This window comes from Stigmatopora argus, chromosome 14, assembly GCF_051989625.1.
Source record: "Stigmatopora argus isolate UIUO_Sarg chromosome 14, RoL_Sarg_1.0, whole genome shotgun sequence".
Taxonomy (NCBI): Eukaryota; Metazoa; Chordata; class Actinopteri; order Syngnathiformes; family Syngnathidae; genus Stigmatopora; species Stigmatopora argus.
The window spans coordinates 10579914-10593865 of NC_135400.1; the positions used below are offsets into that span (position 1 = coordinate 10579914).

Here is a 13952-nt window from a genome sequence, read left to right on the forward strand (position 1 = left end):
TAAGCATTAAGATTTTTTTTTACTTTAAATGAAAATATTTTTGAATAATAATTAACAACTGTAACGAAATGTGTTCCAGGTACAGCCTAACGAAGATAGATAAAATCACATACTGAATTTTCCGCACTTCAATGCCCAACTAAGACTTCAATTTTTCAAGTGTGCCTTTATATATGATCAATATTGGTTAATCATTGTATGAAATTCCCATTAGTACAGCTTGATCTAGTTAACACAACTCCCAACTATTACTACTACATCTCCATCTTGTCGATCCAGGACACAATCCCCTAACACCACCACTACTACTACTACTACTGCGTTTTATAATCCAGTGCGCCTTCTATATAAAAAAACAAATTTCAAGGTAGGCCGCATTACAGTGCTGAAAAGATGTTATATTGCAGGGGAAATGCTGAGTTGAGCTGCCAGTTTGCCATGTAAAAGCACTCCAGACAGTTTGCGTTAAATAAACGCCCTAAAAGGGGTTAAATTGAACCGTTTTCAGTCCAATCACCACGTAGCGCTATTCCACACGGCTACCGTCACCGGGCAGATCTTGAGAGGGTTGGGATTGTTCCCGTTGATGTTGGCTCCAGGGCAGAAAAAGGGAAACATCTTGTCGTGGAAGAAGTCGCTAAAGGTGTAGATGGGCGTCATGGCCACCGGATCGGAGAACATCACCTCACCGACGTCGTAGTCCAGTTGCACCCGAACTCTGCTCAGTTCGCCCTCCACGCGCAAGGGCGTGCCCGGCCGGGTCATGGCAGAGTACTCGCCCTCGTAGTGTGAGATCATCCAGAATCCGCCTTCGGGGCAGCCTGAGATGCGGCCTTTGCGGTCGATGGACTCGCGTACCACCCCCAGCATCCAGTCGTCCTTGTCGCCCACCTCCACCTCCCAAGCGTGGCGACCCGACGTGAAGCCTTCGGAGCCCAACGCAAAAACAAAATGGCCGAAACGCTCGGGGTTGTCCGGAAGGTGCTGGAGCGAGCCACTGTTGGCCACACTGGTCAGGTCTTTGGAGATGGACAACCAGGGGTAGGCTGTGTTGGGGTCCAGTGTGATGGGTGCTAAAAAATATATATATAATTAGACAAGATGGATATTTCTTCATAAAACAAGCATTGAACAGTCTCTTACTGTACTGGACCATCTCCACCATCTTCTCCCAAACGTGATACTTGAGGGAACTGATGTGCTTGGCCACGTTGATTAGGGCTCCAGACAATTTTTCCGGATCCTTCTGTGGGATCTCGGTTCTTCAAAAAAAATAACTAAATGAAATTGTGTCTGCGGAAAAGTGTTATGATGTCAAGTGGAAGTAAATACATGTACCTTTTCTTGGTCTGGGAATAATTCTGCAACAAAAATAGAGTTTACTTGCAATGTAGTCCAATCAGATTTAAAGATTAACAAATGCTCATTTTAACATTTGATTCAATTCTTGTCCAGTGGTTTTGAAAGCTAAATTGGCACTTGCCATACCAGTCGCAGTGCTATTATTAAATAAATGATTAATTGCTAATACTAATAATTAAGTGCATGAATGTTTAAAGTTTTAATTGATTTATTTTATTAAATTGTTAGTGTATAGTGAATCATTAATTATAAATATACCAAATAAAATGCATGTGTTTTTAGTATTGAAACATGGTATTTTTAATAAAGTATGTTTATATCAGGTAATTCTTCCTAAAAATGAAGTGATTTCAAATTATGTAAACAATTGTTACAATCAATTTTGACTTTTTTTGCATCAATCTAATTCGTTCATCATAACATTAACATGCAATAGTTAAATAAAGGATGAGAATAGTATTTCATCAAAGCATTCAAATGCAAATAAGTTGCAAAAATACAAATGTTGTTAAAATGGAAAATGTCTTTTTGTACAATTTAATAATTAGTCAGAATATGTTGTCAATAAGACATTGCATATTTAATTAACATTTTGTGTAGAGCAACTTCTAAGAATGACTTTAAAAATGTTTTCCAAACCCCACTTTAACATTCATTTTATCAAATTGAGCGTTTTCAAGCAGATTGCAGATTTGAAGAGAGAGCCTTGCCTGCAGGAAGCGCGCTTGGCCGGCCGCGATCTCATTCTCCACGGCGATGACGGCGTGCGAGAAGGTCAGGATGTCCCTAGTGATGCCCTCGGCCTTCTTTCTCACCATCTCGTGCTTTTCCTCCGCCTCTCGTCGGAGGCCGGACAGCCGCGTCGCTTCCTCCTTTTGCAGGAAGTTACGCAGCTCCTCAAACTCCTCTTTGACCTGCTGCTCCGTGGCCTGTGTTTGATTCTGACAAAAAACAAAACCCTGACGGACGTTCCGTGTGGGCATGTGGGGCCCTCTGTTGATACCTTGATGTGCACAGTTGTGTCATCACACTCTTGCTTGGCCTCATACAGGCGCCGCAGGGTCTTCTTAAGCGGGATCAGATCTTTCTTCAGCTCCTCCTGAATTGACATAATTCATCCACATTTTAACAAATGGGCATATTTTCAGCATCAGCAGAAGAATTTAGAATGACACAATTCACCCATGTTGCCTTAGCAATTGCATCATACCTGAATTCAGTAAAAAAAAACATTATACCTAAATGCATATTGATTAATAAAAAAATGTTTCTTTGTTGTTGCTAGGCAGATTTTTAAAGGGGTCGAACATAGCTACAATTACTATTAGTAATATTTTGCTGTCAAAAAAATAATAGCAACAATAATCATATTTTAACGCTGACATGACTATTATTTTGCTTCCATTTACAGCTATCGGAGTCAAACTTGGAAAGCTGGCAGTGATTGAATACAAACAGTTTCAGCGCCATTGACACCGAGAGTCGTTTCAACAGCAGCCAGGAACCGGTGGCTCCAGAGGCGAACGTGGCTCTTCAACTTTTTGCCTGTAAATTTAAGAGTTTTTCCGCTGGCTAACACTAGCCTTACCTTGAGGTCGTGGGCCCCTTCATCCAGCGGGCAGACTCGGTGACCCTGATGCTTCCTGGAGGTGTGGCACACACAGCAGAGGACCTCCAAGTCATCCAGGCAGAAGAGCTTGAGCTCTTCCCCATGGGCAACACAGCTCAGTTCCTCCCTCGCCTCCAGCCCGTCGCCCCCGAGAGCCCCCTCGCCATCCTCCTTGTACCGCCGCTCCCTCAAGAAGGTGTCAGCCACGTTCTTGAGGGCCAGGCTGACCGTGGGCTCGGTCAAGGAACACTTCCTTCGGCAGATGGGGCACTCGCGGCGGGCCTTCTTCTTGTTCCAGAACTGCTGCAGGCAGGCCCGGCAGAAGCTGTGGCTGCACTTGAGCACCACGGGCTCCTTGAAGATCTCGCAGCACACCGGGCACGATAGTTCCTCCTCCAGCACGGAGCCGGAGCGCGACGACACGGCCCTGGGGCGCAGGGTGCTGCTCGCCTTGGCGGTCTGGAGGAAGGAAAGCATCCCGGGCTGAGAGGAAGCACGTGGGCGCGACGCCATGGCTCTCGGAAATGCGCGTTCCTCCGCTGCGGCGGGTGGACTACGCTCGCTTCAGGCGCCACGGGGTCTTTTGGTCAACAAAGACTTGAAAAACAGGTTGAGGAAAGGCCACATTGGCTACTCGCCGCTGCTTTTCTTTACCAGCATGGGGTCATGTGACCCGTTTTACGATTCCGACTTCTAGCGATGGTTGGAAAGACAACAGAGTCAAAGCGCAACAGCTTAGTGAACTTTATCTGAACCTTAACCACACAACAATGATATTGAGACAGCAGCACAGGTGGAGTAATTGAAATCAGAGCGTGGTTCAAAATGTCATCTTAATTCGGGCTGGGTAATCCAAATTTTTCCTATTATCATTCCCTATTATTAAGAGATTTTTTATTAAGTTTTTAACTGAAACACACGTTATTTGCAAAGTTGATTGTACGAGAGAGACATTGTTTGAATAGTGTAGAGTAGTAGGTGATTTTTTTTTGTTAGTAATGTAAGATTATTATATTATATGACTGTTTGTGTGTAAACTGTACTTTCATCTTTCACTGGGTATTTGAATAAAGACATGAAAGCAATACAAAATCTTGATCCCTGTTGTATTTTATTTTATTTCTTTTCTGGGTATGCTACAAACTGTCTGGTTTCCCCTAATTCTGGGACAAATTTAACAGTTCACAGGGAAAAAGACAGGTCTTTTGTTATTTACTTGCCATAATGTCACCTGATAACAATCATAAAAGCGGACATAGTGCATATAGTTCCAGAACTATAAATATGGGTCCTTGAGTAATGCAGCAAAGAATTGTGTCCATTTAACCTTTGAGGATTTCAAGTATGATAGGATGAACATGTCATTTCAATAGTTTTGTATCAAGAGACCCTGTTATGTTATTGTCAAAACATGAGCTGCAAACCTGTCCTGTCCAAATGCCTCAGCCAAGATGACTGGCATGTGTTTGCGTTTAGAGGTAGGAATGACAAAATGAACAACATCAACACAAACACTGCACATCCAAAGGCACAAAATGGCGTCAGGTAAAATGTGTGACAAGTGCGTAAAATGACTTCCAGAAGCTGCATCGTTTAGTGGGCTTAAGAGGACCATCAAACTAAACACAAAAGTATTGGATAAATAAATAAATAGGTAAATAAATAATTAAAGAAGCTATGAATTATAAATATAGAATTAATAATCTTTTTACATGTTTTATTATCATTATTGATATTAAGAAAAATCTGGCCCAACAAAACAGAAGTGTGTAAACTTTTACTATTCTGGGCCTCGGTTGTATTTTAAAAGGACAGATTAAAAAATGTATTCAATTATGTTTTTAAAAAAAGACATTTTTTTCCAATTTTAACTCTATTTTATATCATTAGCATATATTTTAGAAAAGTTAAACACCTTCATTTTATAGGCACATAAACCTGCTAACTGTTTAGCATGTTAGCAGAAGGCCTTTTCAGTAACTTTTTCTAATTGTCTACAGCACCACCTGTTGCCCTGGAACTCATTTCTAAAAATACAACGTCTGGCGAGGCTGTACTTGGCCGTGACCTCAGACCGAGGCGGCGCTTCACTCGGCTCTGGAACGGGACTAGTTGCCCTTCTGGGTCACTTTGTCACGCTTCCTGGCCAAGCGGGCCTGCCGCATCTCCTCTAGGGTCTTGCGGGGGTCCATGACGAAGGCCAGCGCCACACCGGCCGTCCCATCGCCGTCTTGGCGGGAGAAACAGAGGAAGGTGGCCCACAGGAAGGCGCAGCAACCCATGAAGGCCGTGCGCATGTGCAGAGGCAGCAGGGCGAAATTCAACAACTGCAAATGTGTAGATATTGACACGATCAACAAACCATTTTTCTTGGCCAACTAATCACTGATTCATTTTCGTTATTGAATCGACCCATTGAAATGGATCCAGCATCCATCACTGAAACATGACCATTCAATACTCATCACGTTTGCACGTGATGAGGGGTCATTTATAAATAAATATGCACACATTCTTCATTGGTGCATTCTTGCTGATGCAAATAGAACAGGGGAAATAACTTAAGCAAATAGAATCGAATATGAAAAATGACTTAATCATACCTGCATGAAAGGCCAGTACATGAGTCCAGTCTGCAGAAAGGATATAAACAAGACGGTCATACTCGATATAAATATTTCTTCATGTTCAAGAACATTCTCTGACCTTCCATGTGTTGAAGAACTTTTCCCGCCAGTCTTCAAAAATGTCCTCTTTGCCCTCTAAATAGCTCACACCTGAAAACACCAAAAAAAGATAAGTGGAAAGCACACAAGGGGATAAGAATGCCTAAAATTATCTTAAAATTGACACTCGAAACCTAAATCGCAGACTTTCTGTCTTTTCTGGTGTAGCGTCTTGTGAGCAGGGGGTGCTGGAGCCTGTCCCAGACAACTATGATTGGCCAGCCAATCACAGGGCAATCATATACGCTCACGTTAATAATTTATAGTGTTCAACCTTACTACCCCTGCATATTTTGGGGATGAAACCAGAGTGCCTGTAGAAAACCCACACAAGCCCAGGGAGAACATGCAAACTCCACGCAGTGATCGAACCCTCGACCCTGAATCCATTATGGTTTAGCGGCCTCGGATATTTAAGGAATTGCACAAAGACAACTTTCTTATGTGGACAATATGCTTGCTTTCTCACCCGTGTAAAAGACACTGGTTGCCAACGGAGAGGCAAAGCTCTGATCCAGCAACAGCTTCCGGAAGAGCATCCCGGCAGACTTTCCGGGAAAACGTCGCTCCAGCGCCCTCATCCAAAAGTAGTTAAAGTTCCCGTGGAAAGTGACGGCCACCACGGCCACGTTGCGCGTGTGGGTCCAGTCCAGGCGCTCCTTGTGGGCCAACAGTTGGTGCACCAGGTCACCTCCGGCAAATAGGCCGCCGTACAGCGTCACGTTGGCCAGCCAGGGGAATCGCTTGACGGCTTCCCGCAGCACGAAAGCCCGCATGGCGGTGCCGCAAATTCCGCTTACGCCACACGTAGTAGTTTCTTGCGCATCTTGGAAATTATGCTCCTCAAAGAGTGACGTCACGCATCAGCTGAGAGCTGTCAAAGTGGAAGAGACACTCGGAGTCTGCGCACAACCAACCTGCTCAGTCAAGTGACCAATCCTGCTATAATCCCCTGCGTGCCTTCCTTCGTGTGTGGGTGTGTGGGTGTTTTTTTTTTTATTCCTGTGTGTGTCTGCACGAGACACCCACACAAAGGAGTTCACCAAAGGCATCAAAGACACCGTGACTGAACCAGCCCCGTCACCAGACGTTCGGGCATTTGAAATAAATGAGTTTTTTGGGGTATAAAATGATGTCCCTAACTATATTTTCAATAAACTAGCACTAAACTGTATTTAATCAGCACGTAATCCCCAGGTTAAAAATAACCGACAGGAACTAAAGTAAAAAAAAATAATTCCCTGAACATTATGCGCAATAATTATAAATATATCTCGATTTCTAAATGCAGGTTTGGGTCCTATTTATTAGTAATTCATTAAGTGCATTAATTCTTGATAAACTGCTGTTTTTTTACCGACAAAAATAACAATATAATTTAAGTGAAATGTCTATAACCAAGTTATGTTGTGTGCTTAGGCATATATGATAATAAAATTGTTAAAATTAAAATAAGAATTAGAAAGAAAACAAAACGTTATGTGACGATATTCGTGGATAAAGATTTACTTGTACAAATACGAATTCATTCATCAATGTACAACTGTTGCGATTTCATTCGTTTACTCACACACGACTAATGTGGGTCATTTTATTGAAGGTAAAAGTGTTAAAGCATTTAGTATTACGTTATCATCATAGGACACGCTGACTAACTCATACGCGTAGACAGCGTCAAATGATCTCAGGACTGGTACCTCGTTCCATTGGTCAAATTACCTGTCAATCATTTTAAAAGGGTCACTGATTGGTTCACTTTGCTTAAAGCCCCACACAAGTGTCATTCGTGGATTTGCGTTCAAGTTGAAGTATGAACTAAAGCGAGAGTCGCTGTGGGCAACCGACGTTGCTCTCAATCTGGACATTGTCGACGAGATGAAGGACAGAAAACATTAATTTAAGGTACATATCACGAATGAGGACGAAGTTTGACTTTTGTTTTATCTGCTCCCCCTTCCGTCTGAGGCACGTCGAGCATTATTTGTCGCTGATGATCAGAGTTTCATTGTCTTTTTGGCCACCAGCTAACTTAGCCTCAACTTTCTTGCAGTCTTGTTATTGTTTCTCATTTCTAAAATATCATAAAATATAAAATATTTCGTGCTTCAGTCATTTCTCAGTAACAACTACGATTATTCCTGAGTCTCGTAAGAGCGATCGATTGCTTTTTGATGGTGAAATTAGTTCTGGCTACATTCACTTTAAAAAAAACCCTGCGGGTTGTTAAGAAACGATCACTTTTCTTTGGTGTGACTTAATTTGGTGTTTTTACAGAGGGAATATGTTCCAAAAAGTAATTGTGCAAGATTTTTCCTTCTTGGTGTCACATCAACTTTCCCCCATATGCATTAAAACAAGATCGATGTAAACTGAGTCTATAATTATGACATTCTTTTTTTTAGACTCATCTTGCTTGTTGTTTGGCTGGTAGTGCCATTTTAAAAATATAATCTATTTTCCATCTGATTTTTGCTTCTTGTGACTATGAATGAACTACTAGCTCATTGCCTACAATTGCCAATGACAGTTGCCCAATTCATCTAAACTGGGAAGGATGGCTGTTCATGTTCCCAATACATTTTGACTGGGATGACACAGTGTTATATTTAGAAAAAAAGCCTCACTTCACATTTGTATGAAAAAAATGAAGTGTTTTTGCCAGTACAGCATTATGTATAAAATATGAATCATCCAACTATCCGGCTACTTGTCATCAAAAGTCATAAGGAAGCAGCTATATTTAACCTATGAAGTATGGATCACAAGTGTGTGAATGGTGAAAGTGTTGTAATTGGATGAGAAGTCCAAAAAAACGACGGAAGATGTTGCAACATGTAGCAACATGTCTTCTGGTTGATGATAATAATGTGGTTTTGCTGCTGGAGTGCCTGCCATAACTTTGCTCTTTGTCAGAGCATGTGTGGCATTTAACGCTGAAATGAAAAACCATCCCATCTCCAAATAAGATATCTATTTGAATGCTCTCACATTATATCTCGCAGTGTCCTGAATCCGTCTCATGACCCTGCACACTCTCATTCTTACGCACGCTGACCTAAATACTTCCTCAAAAATAACCACTTTATCCTCAATTTAAATCCGAGGTGGAGTTTATTGCAACTGAATTTGAAGTTTTTTTTTTAATCCTGCAGCTGCGTGTTGTCTTCCCCAAAAAGAAAGATGACACACTTGAGAATTAATAACTCAGGCCTTTTTATTGTTGGGCGAAACCAAACGTAAAAAATGATAAAAGGCTTGACAGTCATGGAATATGAGAAGCGTGAGAGTGTGGGACTATTGTTCCTCACTTGCATGCCTGCATAATTAAAACGCAAATTAATTGGCAGCAGTACATGAGCACCACTGTTGAGGTTGTCCATGTTTTTTTTCCATTCGCTTTAATCTGTAGATTTTTTTTACTTTAAATGTTTCACTTGCAGTTCCGTGTTAAGCCTTTTTTGAGAGACTTCCTCTTTCAACGTGGCCGAGGAAATGCGCCCGACCGCAAAGAAAACGCACAAAGACAACTCACAAAAACACACCGGAAATAAACCATAACAATCGTGTTTTAACGTTTCAATATCACAAACTGTCTGGTAAGTGGAAGATTGCTATCAATCGGAATATGTCAAATCTTTCACATCATGAACCGGAATACAACCCAGTTTTTATCAAGGGTTTCCTCACATCACTTTGGTTTGGAAGTCAGCAAAGGTTTTGAGTAGAAGAGACAAAATGGTGAATCTCAGATTGTCTCATGCAAACGCGTTGGAAGTCAGAAGACCCCAAATTCGTTTTATTTTGCAACTTTGTGAAGTTTTGCAAGCTTCTGTGTTCATACTTCTTTTTTGTGTGCACTTCAGCGAGCCAGGATGTCGTTGGACGTGGACGTGCTCCTGCAGGAGGCCAAGGAGAACATCGAAGCGGCGCAGAACTTTCGCAGCGAGCTACAGCAGAGACTCAACGGTCTCAACCTGGCGCGTAAACAGGTGTGCTGCAAAAACACACTCATTCTAGAGATCCCATCGAAATGAAAACACAAATGGAAACTTGTTGGTCATTTTTTAACTATCCAAATTTAACCAGGTCACCAAAAAGACTATAAATAACCCTTAAGTGAACCCTACTCTGCTCATGCAAAACTGTTGAAATTTAGCCAGACGAACGCCCAGGGGAATGTTTTCGTTTCTCTCCCAAGCGGTGGCATCTCTTTCTTCCTGTTATGGTTTTCAGCGATGCGAACAGCAGCAGTGTTCGGTAAACAATGTCTCAACTTCCTGTTCCCTCACAAACATTCTCCCCGTCGACAAACTTTTTATCGGCTCGTTCGCTGTAACGTCCCGACCACGTCTACGCATTGCCGAGAGCTGCTCGTCGGTTATTTTTGGGAGCTCATCATTCGCCCGCGTGGCGCCGGTCGTCGTCAGGAAGCGGTGGCGACATCGTCTCCGCTCGCCCATTGTGTCGCGAGGGCTCTATTGCGGCGCGCCGTTCACTTCCTGGTGTCTCTTTATCACTTTCTCTGCACACACGCGCTATTAATGTGTGGATGTTTTGCAAAGAGGAACAGGAACTTGAGTTTAAGTGGTTGGAGGATGAAACCCTGAGGGACTACTGAGGTGGAATGAGTGGCGATAGATATACGATCCAAATGGTTTAGATGTATATCGTCGTCGGTTGCAGCCAGTGATTTAAAGACCTCAGTGGTGACATTTTTTTTTTCTTTCTTCGCTGTGTCTCCATGTCGGTCAGGTGCGAGGCAGTTCCGGCCAAGCACGCGAGGCTCTCCGCAGGCATTTCGGCGAACTACAGGTGGCGGCCACCCAGCTCCTGTCAGACCGCCTCAACGTGCTTCTAACCGAAGTGGACGTCATCGAGGCGGACAGCGTCAGGCCTCTGGACGACTGTCAAAGTTTGGTGGAGTTCGGCATGGGTCAGGCCGACGAGCTCCTCAAAGAAGGTAAGCGGGAACAAAATGGCGGCCCGACAGGCACCGCTTTACAATGGCGCCGTCGCAGGCGAAGCGGCGCTGCGATGCGGTCTCGGTGAGAAAGAAGACAAACTGGGTAGCTTCACCAAGAAGGCCATGCACATCCACTTGGACAGGTGAGCGGTCGCCATTGGAGATGGATGTAGCCTACGTCCGCCATTGCAAGGAAGTGATTTTTTTGTTGCTTTTGCGATTGCGCAGCCTCCCGGAGGTCCCCGTGTTGGCGGATGTCCCGTGCGTATCAGCGCAATTGGACGACTCGCTGGCGGTTCTGCTACGCGAGCGCGTGTGCTGTCACGGCTCGGTCGCCTCGCACCCACCCGTCCTCATCGAAGAGCTGCAAGAGCGACCCGGCAGCATCCTGGTGCGCTGGGGAAAGGTTAGCCACTTGACTCTTCGCATCAGCGCAATATCCAAACCTCCATGTCTGAGTTGTGGGTTTTGCGGGAAGGTGGACGAGGACTTTGTGGCGGCCGATTACCGCCTGCAGTACAGGCGCTCTGGAGGCGGCGGGGGACAGTACGAGGACGCCTACGTGGGACGCGACACCGACTTCCTGGCGCTGGGCCTGGAGCCTAACACTGACTACGTCTTCAGGGTGTGCGCTCGCGGCGAGGGCCGCACTGAGTGGAGTCCCTGGAGCGTGGCGCAGACCGCCTACACCACCATGGAGCCGCACGGTGTGTTTCTTTACCATACACTCGGGCCGGTGGGTTGTTGGTTAGGTTTGTTTTGACAGTATTTCGGCTCAGGGTGCGTGCTTATTGGCGTGTTTGCATTTAGGGTTTATGTGTCCATGTGTGTATTTTGTCTATTTCTGTATTTTGAGTGTGTTTTTAAATTCTGAGGTTTCTGTGCGTTGGTTGTGTCTAGTCTTGTGATCATGAGTTCAGGTCAAGAAAGACTCAAAACTTTGGAGCAAGGGTGCCTTTTTGTTAATGGTCGTTTTTATTGTTGTGTATTTTTGTATCCTGTGTTGGATTGGATTGGATTGGCTAAATTTATTCATTTTTGTCAGCAGTTTTTGTGTTTTCTTGTGTTCATGGTACGCGTTGCTTTTGTGTCTTCACTGTCGGTATTGTCTTTGTTTCTTGATTGTGTTTTGTGTGTTGTTCGTATGTGTTCATTTTCTTATTGTGGGTTGATGTGTGTTGTGTATGTTGCCAGTTGTTTATTTATGAATGGGATTTGTTGTATGCATTTAGAGTGGCGTGGGGGCACGGAAGGTTACGTTGTGAGCAGCCGACGCAACATCGCCCTGCGGAATGACTCGTCGCCGTCCGGCTGCCCCGTCCTCTACTCCAGCGCTCCGTCCTACTTTTGCGGCCTCACGCTCAACTTCAAGTAAGCGCCGAGCATGCACTGAGGCAAATGTCACACCACGAGCACGCACTGAAAGTTTTTGTCTGTTCTAGGATTACGGCCAGCGGACAGACAGACCGCCGCGACAGTTTGGGCATTTGTTTGGATTCGGAAAAGGGACAGCGCTCGCTGCAGCGAGATCAAGCTGTCTGCATCTCTACTAATGGTACAATATCACCTCACTCAGGAGTTCAATGATGAAATAAATACAATGATAAACTAAGGTTGAAGTGAAATACAAATTTTACATCAAAATTTAAATGTATGTTTCAAATATAGGCTTAAAAAGGAACTAAAAATACATGAAATATATACAAATTCAAATGATTTTATTTATTTTATCAGAAACCAAGGAGAAAAATGTAATAATAGTAAAATAACAAACAATAGGTGAAATAGGCATCTGTTAACAAGTTTTCAGATAACTATCACTTTAAAAAAACATTAGGCCTGTTGGTGGTCACAAAAAGTTTACCTTATTGTCCGGAAAATGCGGTAAAATAAAATACTGACTAATTAACAATTTGACAGCATTCAACTAGTTAATTTATATCGGCACACACAGTTCTCCATAATTGATGGGGATGGACATCCAATCCACGTGAATAAACGCTGTCATCCCTCTCAGTTCAAATAGATGAGACATCTGCCACCATTTTTGGCAGCCGATGAATAAATGATATTCATGCCGTTTCACCTTGGCGGTTTCAGGGGCTGTGTACGTGAATGGAAAAGAAATGACCAATCAGCTCCCACCCATCACGCTGGGATCGGCGGTGACGTTTGACGCGGAGGTGGTGGGCACTGCAATGCTTCACACCGATAATCAGGTGGGCCGCAATGGCGACGCCGCTGGCCTGAAGCTGCGCGTCACCATCGGCTCGGGCAGTCGCGAGGTGGTTTTCGATTGGCTGCTGGAAACGGCGCCAGACGGCCTCTTCTTCGGATGCGCCTTCGCAAACGCCGGCTGGAAAGTGCTCGTCTTTTGAAAGGACAAAAGGTGAAAATATCAAGGACTTAAAACTATGTTCTTGTTCCTTTTCGTCACTCACATTGCAGACCTCACCCTTAAGTCCTGGATTTTTCTGAAGTACCACCGCAGGGTCGTGTTAAAATTCTTGGGTAGAGGACTCATCATTTTGAACTCATCAGCCTTCAAAAGCCATTTGTGTTGGTTTAAATTTTTGTTTACAATCACATCTATACAAATGGTATTCTCAAGACTTTTTTTGTTTTTTTTAACAAGACAATCCCTTTTAGGAGTTTTTTTTCCTAAAGAATATTACAGATTTTTCTTTGGTCAAGACTATTGTTACGTAAATGTAGAAGGTGCCAATCGATGGAGAAAACTTCATGCTGGTACTTTTATAGTACAATGTGGAGTGGAAAAACATCTTCAAACCGTGGGACTGTACTTGTTTTCCTGAAAGTCATTCCTAAGTTGCTCATGAAAAAAATGTGACTTTTAGCCAACTTGCGTGTGTTCAGGTACAAAGTTCTCACAAAAGCGCATTTTGTGTTGTAATGTGGATTTTACTACTAATTAATATTGTTTTTGTCTTCATAATGTCGAGGACTACTTGTTCTAAGGAGGTTATGTTACCAAGAATTCTTAATATTTCCCATTTTACACATGAATAATCATGCAAGTGTCTTTTTTCTATAAATACATGCTTCACATCTGCATCTCTAAATAAATAATTCACCAAATTCACACCTGATTATTTTATCAACACTTCTAAAATATTAGTTCAAAAAAGTCATTAAAGACTTCAGAAGTGTGTACAAATGCCCTTTTTTTAATAGAAAATCACATTTCAGGCCACTTGTACAATTTTATTGTGCAAAAACACGTGCTTCGGTGCTCTAAAAAAACGCAATTAGCCAATGTTAAGCTAAGAAG

At 43.2% G+C, this 13952-nt stretch overlaps 3 protein-coding genes across 3 annotated transcripts; 1 reads left to right on the top strand and 2 right to left on the bottom strand.

Moving 5' to 3' along the window:
• Positions 1-22: 22 nt before the first annotated feature.
• Positions 23-3703, bottom strand: LOC144089106 (E3 ubiquitin-protein ligase TRIM39-like). Its single transcript, XM_077619981.1, has 6 exons — positions 2951-3703; positions 2366-2461; positions 2073-2303; positions 1339-1361; positions 1144-1262; positions 23-1073 (listed from the first exon to the last, which is right to left on the bottom strand). The coding sequence occupies exons 1-6, from the start codon at positions 3482-3484 to the stop codon at positions 514-516; spliced, it is 1563 nt and encodes a 520-aa protein (XP_077476107.1). The 5' UTR covers positions 3485-3703; the 3' UTR covers positions 23-513.
• A 412-nt stretch (positions 3704-4115) lies between these two features.
• On the bottom strand, positions 4116-6601 carry LOC144088719 (mpv17-like protein). The gene is made up of 4 exons (XM_077619328.1): positions 6167-6601; positions 5678-5748; positions 5575-5604; positions 4116-5298 (listed from the first exon to the last, which is right to left on the bottom strand). The coding sequence occupies exons 1-4, from the start codon at positions 6471-6473 to the stop codon at positions 5080-5082; spliced, it is 627 nt and encodes a 208-aa protein (XP_077475454.1). The 5' UTR covers positions 6474-6601; the 3' UTR covers positions 4116-5079.
• Positions 6602-7456: 855 nt separating this feature from the next.
• On the top strand, positions 7457-13763 carry crlf3 (cytokine receptor-like factor 3). Its single transcript, XM_077619906.1, has 9 exons — positions 7457-7599; positions 9561-9686; positions 10450-10657; positions 10716-10803; positions 10889-11066; positions 11139-11367; positions 11893-12031; positions 12103-12215; positions 12761-13763. The coding sequence occupies exons 2-9, from the start codon at positions 9570-9572 to the stop codon at positions 13036-13038; spliced, it is 1350 nt and encodes a 449-aa protein (XP_077476032.1). The 5' UTR covers positions 7457-7599; positions 9561-9569; the 3' UTR covers positions 13039-13763.
• The last annotated feature ends 189 nt before the right edge of the window (positions 13764-13952 follow it).

Excerpts from the sequence above, each read along its gene's own strand:
- LOC144088719 (XM_077619328.1), bottom strand. The coding sequence starts at position 6,473 with ATGCGGGCTTTCGTGCTGCGGGAAGCCGTCAAGCGATTCCCCTGGCTG. Across the intron at positions 5,605-5,677 it reads AGTTCTTCAACACATGGAAG|ACTGGACTCATGTACTGGCC; the intron begins GTCAGAGAATGT and ends TCCTTTCTGCAG. Across the intron at positions 5,299-5,574 it reads TGTACTGGCCTTTCATGCAG|TTGTTGAATTTCGCCCTGCT; the intron begins GTATGATTAAGT and ends ACACATTTGCAG.
- crlf3 (XM_077619906.1), top strand. The coding sequence starts at position 9,570 with ATGTCGTTGGACGTGGACGTGCTCCTGCAGGAGGCCAAGGAGAACATC. Across the intron at positions 10,804-10,888 it reads ATGCACATCCACTTGGACAG|CCTCCCGGAGGTCCCCGTGT; the intron begins GTGAGCGGTCGC and ends GCGATTGCGCAG. Across the intron at positions 11,067-11,138 it reads TCCTGGTGCGCTGGGGAAAG|GTGGACGAGGACTTTGTGGC; the intron begins GTTAGCCACTTG and ends TTTTGCGGGAAG.
- LOC144089106 (XM_077619981.1), bottom strand. The coding sequence starts at position 3,484 with ATGGCGTCGCGCCCACGTGCTTCCTCTCAGCCCGGGATGCTTTCCTTC. Across the intron at positions 2,304-2,365 it reads ACACAACTGTGCACATCAAG|AATCAAACACAGGCCACGGA; the intron begins GTATCAACAGAG and ends GTTTTTTGTCAG. Across the intron at positions 1,263-1,338 it reads TATTCCCAGACCAAGAAAAG|AACCGAGATCCCACAGAAGG; the intron begins GTACATGTATTT and ends TTTTTTTTGAAG.